The sequence below is a fragment of the Sus scrofa genome, chromosome 6 (genome assembly GCF_000003025.6).
Source record: "Sus scrofa isolate TJ Tabasco breed Duroc chromosome 6, Sscrofa11.1, whole genome shotgun sequence".
Taxonomy (NCBI): Eukaryota; Metazoa; Chordata; class Mammalia; order Artiodactyla; family Suidae; genus Sus; species Sus scrofa.
The window spans coordinates 27,981,913-27,996,157 of NC_010448.4; the positions used below are offsets into that span (position 1 = coordinate 27,981,913).

Below are 14,245 nucleotides of genomic sequence, written 5' to 3' on the forward strand. Positions count from 1 at the left end.
ATTAGGCAGTCTGTAGCCTGGAAGAAGGCTTTCATCAGAACCTGACCGTGCTGGCACACTGATCTTGAACTTTCAGTCTCCAGAACTTTGAGAAGTAAATGTTAGTTATTTATAAGCCACCCAGTCTGTAATATTTTGTTAGAGCAGCGCAAACTGACAAAGATATCCCACATCTTCATCAATATTTGGAGTTGTCAGTGTTTTGGATTTTGGCTATTCCAAAAAGTGTATAGTGGTATCTTGTTATTGTTGTGATTTGCAGTTTCCTAATGGCTTATTGCGTTGTGCATCTTTTCATATGTTTATTTGCCATCTGTATGTCTTCTTTGGTGAGGGGTCAATTCAAGTCTTTTGACAAATTTTTTAATTGGATTGTTTGTTTTCTTATTGTTGAATTTTAAGAGTTCTTTGAATAGTTTGAATACCACTCCTTTATCAGCTTTCTGTTTTGCATGTATTTTCTTCCACTCTGTGTCTTATCTCTTCAGGCTCTTAAAAGTTCTCCAATGTCTTTTGCAGAGCAGTTTTAAATTTTAATGAAATCCCACTTCTCAAGTTTTTCTTTCATGGATCATGCCTTTAGCGTTGTATTCAAGATTTATTGCTAAACCCAGGGTCATCTGGATTTTCATCTGTGTTATCTTTTAGAAGGTTTATAGTTTTCTGTTTTATATTTAGGTCCATTTTAATTAATTTTTATGAGAGTTATAATTCTCATTTGGTCAGTGTCCAAATTTCTTTGAGCATGTAGATATCCAGTTGTTCTAGCTCCATTTGTTGAAAGGCTGTTCTTTTTCCACTGAATTGACTTTGCTTCTTTGTCAAAGATCAGTGGGCTATACTTGTGTAGGTCTACTTCTGGGCTCTCTAGTCTATCCATTGATTTTTCTTTTTTTCTTTTTTTCAGGACTGTACCTGCGTCATATGAAAGTTCCCGGGATATGGATTGAATTGGAGCTGCAGCTGCTAGCCTATTCCACAGCCAGAGCAATGCCAGATCTGAGCTGTGTCTGTAACCTGCTCTGCAGCTTTTGGCAGTGCTGAATCAACCCACTGAAGGAGGCCAGGGATCAAACACACATCCTCATGAATACCAGTCGGGTTCTTAACCTACTGAGACAGAATGAGAACTCATTGATCTTTTTTTTTCTTCTAACACCACACTGTCTTGATTATTAGAGCAATGCAGTTAAGATTTGAAGTCAGGTAGTATTAGTATTCTGTTTTTCTTCTTCATTGTTGTGTTGGCTTTCCACATAAACTTTAGATAATCATTTTGTTGATATCTACAAATAACTTATTGGAACATCATTCCTTTTCTATGAGCTAAGTAATATTATATTGTATGGATATAAACCACATTTTGTTTATCCATTCATCTATTGGTGGGCATTTGGGTTGTTTCTACCTTTTGGGTCCTTTGAATAAAACTGCTGTGAACATGGTTGTACACATATCTGTTAGAGTCCTTGGTTTCAGTTCTTTTGGGTATATACTTAGAAATAGAATTGTTCTATTGTTTGTTTGGTTTTGGGGTATGGGGGTCAGGCTTTTTTGGCCACACCCATGGTATGCACGGCAGCAACCCATAGCAATGACAACACTTGGGGCACTAGGGAACCCCTTGGGTTTTGAGGTTTTTGACTAAGTGACCTTTTATTTTTATTTTTTTTGTGAGTTCCATTTTCTCTATTTTTGAGTCTTCCTTCATTTTCCAATGATCTTTCTGAAATTTTCTAATTCTAATTTACATTTTTCAGTAATTCTCAAACTTTTTTTTTCTTTTTTTTGTGTCTTTTTTGCCTTTTGTAGGGCCGCTCCTGTGGCATATGGAGGTTCCCAGGCTAGGGGTCTAATTGGAGTTGTAGCCGCCATCCTACACCACAGCCACAGCAACTCGGGATCCAAGCCAAGTCTTCGACCTACACCACAGCTCACGGCAATACTGGATCCTTAACCTGCTGAGCAAGGGCAGGGATCGAACCCGCAACCTCATGGTTCCTAGTCAGATTTGCTAACCACTGAGCCACAACGGGCCCCAATTCTCAGATTTTTGATATCAGGATTTCTTCACACTCTTAAAAAATTGTTTAGGGCTTCAAGGAGCTTTTGCTAATGCTAGTGAATTATATCTACTTATATTTATCATGTTTAAAACTGAAAGAGACAATTTTTTTTTTTTTGTCTTTTTTAGGGCTGCACCCGAGGCATATGGAAGTTCCCTGGCTAGGGGTCGAATCAGAGCTGTAGCCACCGGCCTATGCCAGAGCCACAACAACGCGGGATCTGAGCCGCGTCTGCAATCTACACCACAGCTCACGGCAATGCCGGATCGTTAACCCACTGAGCAAGGGCAGGGACCGAACCCGCAACCTCATGGTTCCTAGTCGGATTCGTTAACCACTGCGCCACGACGGGAACTCCACAATGCCAGATTCTTAACCCTCTGCACCACAAAGAAACTTCCAAAAATATTTAATTATTAATTCGTTAAGAGATAACCATAATATACCCATTACATGTTAACATAGGTAATATTTTTTATGTCTTAATTGAAAACATCCAGATTCTCATATCTGCTTCTTTGTTAAATCTGTTATGATATGTTGCTTTGGTTGAAACGTGTGTGTGCATGTGTGTGTATGGTCATGCCTCATATAGATATGCAGTTGGAAAAGGGAGGCATTTAAATAGCCTTTTCAGTGAGTATTCTTCTTTGAAATGATGTGAAAACTGAGCAAGTGGTAGTTTCCCAAGGTTTAGCTGTATGTGGAATCTGAAACTGTATCAATGAATTTGTGTACTCTGTTGTATTAAAACCCATTGGTACATCCTGCGTTTAAATGAATCTTTCTTTCTTTTTTTTTTTTTTTTGTCTTTTTGCCTTTTCTAGGGCTGCTCCTGCGGCATATGGAGGTTCCCAGGCCAGGGATCTAATCAGAGCTGTAGCCACTGGCCTATGCCAGAGCCACAGCAACGCAGGATCCGAGCCTCGTCTGTGATCCACACCACAGCTCACAACAATGCTGGATCCTTAACCCACTGAGCAAGGCCAGGGATCGAACCCGCAACCTCATGGTTCCTAGTCGGATCCGTTAATCACTGAGCCACGACGGGAACTCCTTAAATGAATCTTTTATCCATGCATGATTTTGTAACATCATGCATTCATCATTTGAAAAGTATTAACTCACTGAGTTATGTCGATCTTCCAAATATCGAACATTTTCATAATGTAACATTTAAAAAATCACGTTTGTTAATATCACAAATCTCAATAGAAAGATCTTTATTTTTTCAATTTTTTAGGTTTTTATTTTTTCTATTATAGTTGATTTGCATTATTCTGTCAATTCTGCTGCACAGCAAAATGACCCAGTCATATATATATATGTGTGTGTGTGTATATATATATATACATATATATATATATACACACATTCTTCTTCTCACATTATCCTCCATCATGTTCCATTACAAGTGACTAAATATAGTTCCCTGTGCTATGCAGCAGGATCTCATTGCTTATCCACTCCTAATGTAATAGTTGGCATCTACTATCCCCAGACTCCCATTTCATTCCATTCCCTCTCCCTCAGCAACCACAAGCATGTTCTCCAAGTCCAAGAGTTTATTTCTTTTCTTTATAGAAAGGTTCATTTCTGCCATATATTAGATTCCAGATATAAGTGATATCACATGGTATTTGTCTTTCTCTTTCTGACTTACTGTACTTAGTATGAGAGTCGCTAGTTCCATCCATGTTGCTGCAAATGGCATTATTTTATTCTTTTTTTATAGCTGAGTAGTACTCCACGGTGTATGTTTACCACATCTTCTTAATCCTTTGATCTGTTGATGGACATTTAGGTTGTTTCCACGTCTTGGCTATTTTGAATAGTGCTGCTATGAACGTAGGGATGCATGTATCTTTTTCAATGAAAGTTTTGTCAGGATACATGCCCAGGAGTGGGATTGCTGGGTCATAGGGTAGTTCTATATTTAGTTTTCTGAGGTAACTCCATATTGTTTTCCACAGTGGTTGTACCAATTTACATTCCCACCAACAGTGTAGAAGGATTCCCTTTTCTCCACACCCTCTCCAGCATTTGTTATTTGCTGACTAGTTAATGATGGCCATTCTGACTGGTGTAAGATGGTAACTCAATGAAGTTTTGATTTGCATTTCTCTCATAATTAATGATGTTGAGTATTTCTTCTGCGCATGTTGGCCATCCATGTATCTTCTTTGAAGAAATGTCTATTCAGGTCTTGCCCGTTTTTCCAACTGGGTTGTTGGTTTTTTGGTTGTTGAGTTGTATAAGTTACTGGTATATTTTAGAGATTAAGCCCTTGTCAGTTGCATAATTTGAAACTATTTTCTCCCATTCCAGAGGTTGTCTTTCTGGTTTTTTTATGGTTTCCTTTGCTGTGCAAAAGCTTGTCAGTTTTATTAGGTCCCATTGGTTTATTTTTGGTTTTATTTCTGTTGTCTTGGGAGACTGACCTAAGAGAACATTTGTATGGTTGATGCCAAGAATGTTTTGTTTATGTTCTCTTCTAGGAGTTTGACAGTGTCTTGCCTTATGTTTAAGTCTTTAAACCATTTTGAGTTTATTTTTGTGCATGGTGTGATGGTGTGTTCCAGTTTCATTGATTTACATGCAGCTGTCCAGTTTTCCCAGCACCACTTCCTAAAAAAAGCTGTCCTTTTTCCATTTTATATCCTTGCCTCCTTTGTTGAAGGTTAATTGAGCATAGTGTCTGGATTTATTCTGGGTTCTCTATTCTGTTGCATTGGTCTATATGTCTGTTTTGTACCAGTACCACACTATCTTGATTACTGTAGCTTTGTGATATTGTCTGAAATCTGGGAGAGTTATGCCTCTTAATTGATTTTTGTTCCTCAGGATTGCTTTGGCAATTATGGGGCTTTTGTTGTTCCATATAAATATTGGGATTGTTTGTTCTAGTTCTGTGAAAAATATCATGGGTAATTGGATAGGGATTGCCTTGAATCTGTAGATTGCTTTGGGTAGTATGGCCATTTTAACAATATTAATTCTTCCAGTCCAGGAGCATGGAATATCTTTCCATTTCTTTGAATCTTCTTTAATTTCCTTGATTAATGTATTATAGTTCTCAGCATATAAGTCTTTCACCTCCTTGATCAGGTTTATTCCTAGGTATTTAATTTTTGGGGTTGTGATTTTTAAAGGCATTGTACTTTTATATACTTTTCTAATATTTCATTAGTATAGAGGAATGCAACCAATTTCTGAATGTTTATCTTGTATCCTGCTACCTGGCTGAATTCATTGATCCGTGTGAGTAGTTTTAGTGTGGAGTCCTTAGGGTTTTCTCTGTATAGTGTCATGTCATCTGCATTCAATGACATTTTTACCTCTTCTCTTCCAATTCTGGATACCTTTTATTTCTTTTGTTTGTCTGATTTCTGTGGCTGGGACTTCCAGTACTATGTTGAATAAAAGTGGTGAGTGTGGGCATCCTTGTCTTGTTCCAGACTTTAGTGGGAAGGCTTTCAGTTTTTCTCCATTGAGTATTATGTATAGGCTGTGGGTTTGTCATAAATGGGTTTTGTGTTAAGATATGTTCCCTGTATACCCACTTTAGTAAGAGTTTTTATCATGAATGGATGTTGGACTTTGTCAAATGTTTTTTCTGCATCTATTGATATGATCATGTGGTTTTTTACTTTTCTTTTGTTAATGTGGTGCAGGACGTTGATTGATTTGCGTACGTTGAACCATCTTTGTGAACCTGGGATGAATCCCACTTGGTCATGGTGTATGATTTTTTTTTTTTTTGTCTTTTTGTCTTTTTAGGGCCACATCTCTGGTATATGAGGTTCCCGGGCTAGGGGTCTAATTGGAGCTGTTGCTGCCAGCCTACACCAGAACCACAGCAACTCCAGATCTGAGCTGCATCTGTGACCTACACCACAGCTCACAGCAACGCTGGATCTTTAACCCACTGAGCGAGCGAGGCCAGGGATTGAACCTGCAACCTCATGGTTCCTAGTTGGATTCGTTTCCACTGTGCCACGACAGGAACTCCTTATCTTTTTATATGTTGTTGGATTTGGTTGGTTAAAATTTTGTTGAGAATTTTTGTGTCTATATTCATCAAAACTATTGGACAATAATTTTCTTTTTTGGGTAGTATCTTTGTCTAGTTTTGGTATTAGAATGTCTTTGGGAGTGTTCCTTCTTCTTTGACCTTTTGGAAAAATTTAAGAAGGATGGGTATAAGTTCTTCCTTGTATGTTTGGTAGAATTCACCTGTGAAGCCATATGGTCCTGGACTTTTATTTGTAGGGAGTATTTTTATGACTTATTCAATTTCATTTCTAGTGATCAGTCTGTTCAATTGATCTATTTCTTCTTGATTCACTTTTGCTGGGCTGTATGTCACTAGAAAGTTGTCCATTTCTTCTAGGTTGTCAAATTTGTTGGCATATAATTACTCATAGTATTCTCTTATGGTTTTTTGTTATTTCTGCTGTATCTGTTAAGATTTTGCCTTTTTCACTTCTTATTTTGTTTATTTGAGTTCTTTCTCTCCTCTTCTTGGTGAGTTTGGCCAGAGGTTTGTGAATTTTGTTTACCCTTTCAAAGAACCAGCTCTTGGTTTTATCGGGTTTTTTTTTATTATTATTGTTTTTTGAATCTCCTCACTAGAAAGATCTTTAGATGTTGGGAAGCTGTCAAGTTCATGGTCGCAGATACAAGTTTTCCAAAATTATAATTTATGCTTGGAAGATCATATAACTGACAACAGTTACTATTGTTTTTTTTTCCCTAAAGTGACAGTCTTTCTTTGCTTATTTTCAAGAATATGTCTGCCAACTGTTCAAGTCTGAATAACCATAATATGTCATATTTTTCAAGTAAAAAAGGTATTTCAAAAAAATGGCTAATTAAGCTGGCATCTCAAATGTCACACAAGTGTTTTCCCTCAAGGCATCCACCATACTTCAGTAGGCAGGAGGAGTATTTCAATGTGTATTTCCCATTTAGTCACATAATATAAAAAAGATGTATGCAAGGGTCAAGATTTATTTAACCATTTTTACTGATTTTTCAAGGGCATTCTTAAAAGAAAGTAGCTTTAAAAAACCGCAAAAATACAGTGGTGAAGAATACAGTGACTAAGAGTGAACTTTGATGCCAGTGCCTTGATTCATCCTAAGGCCACCATGGTTTTTGCTCTTACACCTTACATGCAAATGTCAACACTGTGAAAAGGGCTATTAATGTTTTGATATTATTATGAAAATAATTTTTTAAATAGTTTTGATTTTATGGACCTCTGTACATGTCTCAGGGACCTCTGAGAACTGCTACATTTTGTTATCACATCTCTTAGGTTGCTTTGAAATATTAAGTTACAGTTTTAATTTGTTTTGCAGATGTATGTTTCTGGAGTGCTTTCTTTCTTTAGGCCTGTTAGTCTGCTCTTTTTTTTTTTTTTTTGTCTTTTTGGCTTTTCTTGGGCCACTCCTGTGGTATATGGAGGTTCCCAGGCTAGGGGTTGAATCGGAGCTGTAGCCACCTGCCTACGCCAGAGCCACAGCAACATGGGATCCAAGCTGCATCTGTGACCCACACCACAGCTCACAGCAACGCCAGATCCTTAACCCACTGAGCAAGGCCAGGGATCGAACCCACAATCTCATGGGTTCCTAGTCAGATTCGTTAACCACTGCGCCACGATGGGAACTCCCAGTCTGCTCTTTTTTTGTTTTAATAACATAAAATTTGACTATATAATCCTTTTCTGTCTCATTTTATTTTATTTTATTTTTTTATCTTTGTAGGGCCACACCCACAGCATATGGAAGTTCCCAGGCTAGGGGTCCAATCACAGCTATGGCTGCCAGCCTACACCACAGCCACAGCAAAGCAGGATCCAAGCCAAGTCTGAGACCTACACCCCAGCTCATGACAACCCACTGAGCAAAGCCAGGGATTGAACCTGCATCCTCATGGATCGTAGTCAGGTTTGTTAACCACTGAGCCACAATGGGAACTCCCTGTCTTTTTTTTTTTTTAAGTGCATACTTTTTTATGGGAAGAATAAGCCAGAATAGCTTTTCTGGTTTCAAAGTTTTGGAATTTCCTATTATGTTGTGTTTACAAGTATTAAAAAATAGGACTTTATGTTTCCTGAGATCTGCCATCTTCCCTCCCTGACTTGTATCTGGACTTTCTCTTTCTTTTGAATCTATTCTCTCTATCCCACTCAAAGTGGATTCTGTTCCCACAAGGATGAGTCTTTTCTTGAAAGGAATCTTCAGTTTCATACTTATTATAATGTATAGGTCCTAGACTGCTCCAGGATCTTTTTTTTTTTTTTTTTTTTTTTTTTTTTTGCTTTTTAGGGCCTCAGCAGCAGCATATGGAAGTTCACAGGTTAGGGGTTGAATCAGAGCTACAGCTGCCAGCCACAGCCACAGCCATAGCCATAGCCACAGCAACTGTGGGACCTGAGCTGCATCTGCAACCCACACCACAGCTCATGGCAATGCTAGATTCCCAACCCACTGAGCAAGGCCAGGGATCAAAACTGTATCCTCGTGGATTCTAGTTGGATTCATTTCCACTGTGCCACGAAGGGAATTCCTTGCTCCAGCATCTTGAGATCTTATTTTACTGCCCCAAATGGGATATTGCAGAATGTCCTTCCAGATTTGGCCGCTGTTCTCAGTTTGGCCCACCACACTTACTAGTGAGTTCCTATTGGCAATTTTGAGGTTCTCCCCTTTTCAGTACTATGAGAAATCTAGTATGGGAGTTCCCTTCATAGCTCAGCAGTTAAAGAACCTGACTAGGATCCATGAGGATGTGGGTTTGATCCCTGGCCTTGTTCAGTGGGTTGAGGATCCGGTCTGACTGTGAGCTGTGGTGTAGGTTGCAGATGCGGCTCTAATCCCACGGTGCTGTGGCTATGGCTGACAGCTGAAGCTCCGATTTGACCCCTCACCTGGAAACTTCCATATGCCGCAAGTGCGGCCCTGAAAAGCAAAAAAGAAAAAAGAAAAGAAATCTAGTATATATATATATATATGTGTGTGTGTGTGTATGTGTTTTATACACCATACACATATATACTTACATATATGTACATACACACATATATATTCTCTTTTTTTTTTTTGTCTTTTTTTTAGGGCCGCTCCCATGGCATATGGAGGTTCCCAGGCTAGGGGTCGAATCAGAGCTGTAGCCACCGGCCTATGCCAGAGCCACAGCAACACGGAATCTGAGCCGCGTCTGTGACCTACACCACAGCTCATAGCAATGCCGGATTCTTAACCCACTGAGCGAGGCCAGGGATTGAACCTGCAACCTCATGGTTCCTAGTCAGATTCATTAATCACTGTGCCAAGACAGGAACTCCACACAAATATATATTCTTTAAAACGGTCATACATACACAAATCATGCTTTTCCCTCACTTAATGTCTTAGAAATCTTTTCATATAAGCATCTACAAATCAATCTCATTCATTCCTTTTAATGACTACATAACAATAATAATTAACATGTATATAGCAAATGTGTCAGGACTATTATAAGTTTTCTGTTTGTATATATGTGTACACACACATATTCATTTAATCCCTAAAGCATCTTATGAGGTAAGTACTATTATTATCTCCATTTTACAAACGAGGAAACCAATGCACAGAGAAATTAACTGACTTGTACAAGGTCACGAGTCTAGTGCATTGTCCATTGTATCAGTGAGCTGCTACTTCAGCCATCTAGTTTTACTTTTCAACTTTACGGGGCCTTTGACAGTCTTCTTTTTCTTCTTTTTATTCCTCCCTCCTTCCTTCTCTCTCTGCCTCCTTTTTCCTTCCCTCTGTCCCTTCTCCCTTCTTCCTTTCCTTCCTTTTCACTATCCTAAAACCTTTCTGCAATTGATATCCTTGTGGTGTATACTATATATCCTGACAAAATGTTGTGAGGATTATCTATAGGGCTAAATTCTATTAATGAGATTGCTGGATTTGTTTGTTTTGAGAACTTTGGGAGAGACTTTTACTACATCCTTCAGGGTAATTAGAGAAACTCAAGTGTTCAGTAAAATCAAGGCATGGCATCACAATTAGACTATATTGCTGCTTTTGAAAGGAAGATCTGATCTTCTTTTTTTTTTTTTTGATCTGATCTTCTTATGTGCCTTGAATGTAGGACCTTTCACAGATGAGATATGGGAGGAAGGAAGGCCTGTTTTCACTGACTCTGCTGTTTATCCAAGCGGAGATTATAATGTATCTACTGATGATCTCTTTTCAGAACTGGTGGAGTCTCTTTCATTGCAGGGATCTTATGCTGGAAAAATCCATTCCATTGGTGATGCCTTCAGAAATTTTAAAAACCTCCGATCCTTAGATTTATCAAGAAATTTGATCACTAGCCTGAAGGTAAGTTCTATATTCTATGACTAGTCAGTTCAGCTCAATTTATTTTTTGGATGGGAAGAAATAAATAAAAGATATCAACCAGGAGAGTATAGCATCTTCCTTATAAATGTTTCCAAACTAAATTATTCACTGTAAAATTCCTTTGATTTTATGTTTCACATTTTTAATATAAAATATTGAAAATATTGAAAATTCCTTATATACTGAGAGAAAACTGTCCATCACTGCCTAGGGCAATAGTACAATTCTTAATGCCTGTTAAAAAAAAAAAATAGGAGGAGTTCCCACTGTGGTGCAATGGCATTGGCAGTGTCTTGGGAGCGCTGGGACGCAGGTTGGTTTGATCCCCTGTCTGGCACAGTGGGTTAAGGATCTGACGTTGCCTCAGCTGTGACATGGGTTGGAATTGCAGCTTGGATCTGATCCCTAGCCTGGGAACTCCATATGCTGAGGGGCAGCCAAAAAATTAAAAAAAAAAAAATTATGAGGAGCACTTGTAAGAACAGATTCTTAGTCCCTCTTTTTTTTTTTTTTTTTCTTTTTTCTTTTTGCTATTTCTTGGCATATGGAGGTTCCCAGGCTAGGTGTTGAATTGGAGCCGTAGCCGCTGGCCTACGCCAGAGCCACAGCAACTCGGGATCTGAGCCGTGTCTGCAACCTACACCACAGCTCATGGCAACGCCAGATCCTTAACCCACTGAGCAAGGCCAGGGATCGAACCCGCAACCTCATGGTTCCTAGTCGGATTCGTTAACCACTGCAGCACGACGGGAACTCCTCTTAGTCCCTCTTCTGAGAGAGATTCTGAGTTAATAAATCTATGGCCTGCTCAGGACATTCCCAGGGGGTTCTGATGATATTGGTGCACAAAACACACATGGAGAAACACTGGCTTAAGTTGTTACTGTGAGTTTTTTCCTAGGAGTAAGGAGGAAATGATTGGTCTTGAAAAAAAAAATAAAATAAAAAAATTTTCTAAGCCAGGGGATGGTGGAACAGAGGGAAATTCAGGAAAATAGGTGGGAGCATGCTTAAGAGGAATGTGTGAGGATTAACAAAAACACAGAGAGAGCTCTACAAACATAAACATGTGTACACATGGAGATGCAAATTTTGTTTTCTTTGTGTAGACCCCCACCCAAGTGGTATTTCTTATACTTTTCCCTTTTTGCCCAGCTATGGGTCTGTCTTGGTAAAGCCCCTCTTTGCAAGACTAAAAGCAAGAGACTTAGAGGTACTATCTAGGATTGGTTAATGATCTAGATTATTCCACCAGTTTTTCATTTCTTGGGGAAAACTTAAAAATTTCTTTTTATTATTTATTTTTTGCTTTTTAGGCCCGCACCCACAGCGTATAGAAGTTCCCACACTAAGGGTCGAATTGGAGCTACTGGCCTGCACCACAGCTACAGCAACTTGGGATCCAAGCTATGGCTGCAACCTGCACCACAGCTCATGGAAACCCCAGATTCCCACTGAGTGAGGCCAGGGATCGAACCCTCATCCTCATGGAAACTAGTTGGATTAGTTTCTGCGGCACCACAATGGGGACTCCCAGGGAAGACTTTTCAACACAAACCAGACACAATCTTGAGGTCTAAAACTAAGGGCCCTAAAACAGGAAATTCAAGCTAGATCAAATTTCCAGCTAGGATTCTAAAAGCAGAAATTCCAAGTTGAACTTGGTCTTTAGACTCTTTGATAACAGCCATTTGTATTTGGCACACCAATTTCAGAAGGTATTAGTACAGAGTTGCCTAGGTCTCCTCATATGTATTTTTATCTGTTTATTCTTTTCAGACTAAAAAAAACCCGAGTGAATATTGCTTTAATTTGTTTTTGTACTCCCTTTCTTTGCATTTCTGTAAATTGGCTGAAAACTGTTGTGAAGATTAATGAAATTAGCACATGTAATTAAATAGAACATATGTAAAACTCTGATACAATGTTTGGCATATAAAAGCATTTAGTAAATGTTAGTGTTCTAAATTTTTTGCATTTATGATTTATCTCTGCATATATTCATCTCATTTTGCTTAACTTTCCTGGGGTGGAGGGATTGTTTTGTAATTATTTCTAGCAGAGCAGTGGGGAATACATGAATTCATGCCAAATGGGAAATGTGAGAGGAAGACAAATTATTTCCTTGACTTTTACACTGGGATGTTAAAAATTACTTGAACTGAAACATGAGACATTTAAAGCCAGTCCTGATGGTGTACTGCCCTGAGTGTGAAGCCAGAAGCACTGATAACTACTCCTGACCATTGATCCTTTCCCAGTGTAGAAGTTAATGAAACTGAAAAAGCCAGAAAGAAACATATCAAACTGTATTTTTTTTTTGTTTGTTTTTTGTTTTTTGTCTTTTTGCCTTTTCTTGGGCCACTACCGCGGCATATGGAGGTTCCCAGGCTAGGGGTCCAATGGGAGCTGTAGCCACCGGCCTACACCAGAGCCACAGCAACTCGGGATCCGAGCCGTGTCTGCAACCTACACCACAGCTCACGGCAACGCCGGATCGTTAACCCACTGAGCAAGGGCAGGGACCAAACCCGAAACCTCATGGTTCCTAGTCGGATTCGTTAACCACTGCGCCACAACGGGAACTCCCGAAACGTATCAAACTGTAAACAGGGTTCTATTCAGAAATGTTTTGGGAGTTCCCACTGTGGCGCAGCAGAAACCAATCCAACTAGGAACCATGAGGTTGCAGCTTCAATCCCAGGCTTTGCTCAGTGGGTTAAAGATCCAACGTTGCCATGAGCTGTGGTGTAGGTTGCAGACCTGACTCAGATCTGGCATTGCTGAGGCTGTGGCGTAGGCTGGGCCTGGGAACCTCCATATGCTGCGGGTGCAGCTCTAAAAAGACAAAAGACAAAAAAAAAAAAAAAAAAAAAGGAAAAAAATGTTTTGAATATATCTTTGAGCTTTCCTAAACTTTCTGCAGTAAAAAGGATAATTTTATTTTATTTGTTTTTAAATTTTTTGTCTTTTTAGGACTGCACCCGCGGCATATGGAGGTTCCCAGGCTAGGGGTTGAATTGGAGCTGTAGCTGCCAGCCTACACCACAGCTCACAGCAAAGCCAGATCCTTAACCCACTGAGTGAGGCCAGGGAGCGAACCCATGTCCTCATGGATTCTAGTCGGGTTCCTTAACTGCTGAGCCACAAAGGGAACTCCGCAATGCTGAATCCTTTAACCCACTGTACATTGGACCGGGGATTGAACCTGTGCCTCTGCAGTGACCCAAGCCACTGCAGTTGGATTCCTAACCCACTGTGCCACAGCAGGAACTCCAAAAAGGGTAATTTTAAATGAGAGAAGAATAAGAACATTATTTTATAAATATATGATGGAAAATAATTTTACCTTTCTGAAATAACTCAATGACAGAGTTCCTTTTATGGTAAACATTTTTACCATTGGAAGTATATGATTATACATATATGAACATGTTTTGAAATATTGCCCTGAAATTTGGCATTGGGCAAAAGCACCTAATTCGTCAAATACATGAAAATTAAGCAATTATTTTCAATAGGAGGTTTTAGCAAGGAAGGAAAATTGTGGCTTTTCCTCCTAAGTTTCCCAGATCTGACTGTACTGTTGCTAGAGAAGTAGAAGGATGAGGATGTTCAGTCCACAGAAGGAGAACAGAAGAAGGAAGAATGTTTCTACCAAGAAGTAACCGACTGGAGGATAGGGAGCAGTAACTCTAAAGGGGGAAATACGGACAAAAGGGGCTCCAAACTGGTCCAGTAGGGAAGTTTTGTCTTGGCATCCATTGA

The 14,245-nt window shown here is 39.2% G+C and overlaps 1 protein-coding gene across 6 annotated transcripts in view; it reads left to right on the top strand.

Annotated features, from left to right (window-relative positions):
- Positions 1-14,245, top strand: part of LRRC36 (leucine rich repeat containing 36) — an 86,546-nt gene that overhangs the window by 16,660 nt on the left and 55,641 nt on the right. For all 6 annotated transcript variants that reach the window (XM_021094075.1, XM_005664430.2, XM_005664433.2 and 3 more), the window contains exon 2: positions 10,329-10,456. Coding sequence is in view for 4 of the 6 variants with exons in the window: in XM_005664430.2 (XP_005664487.2) it covers positions 10,329-10,456 (128 nt within the window). In the remaining 2 variants the exon portion in view is untranslated. The remainder of the gene's footprint in view (positions 1-10,328; positions 10,457-14,245) is intronic.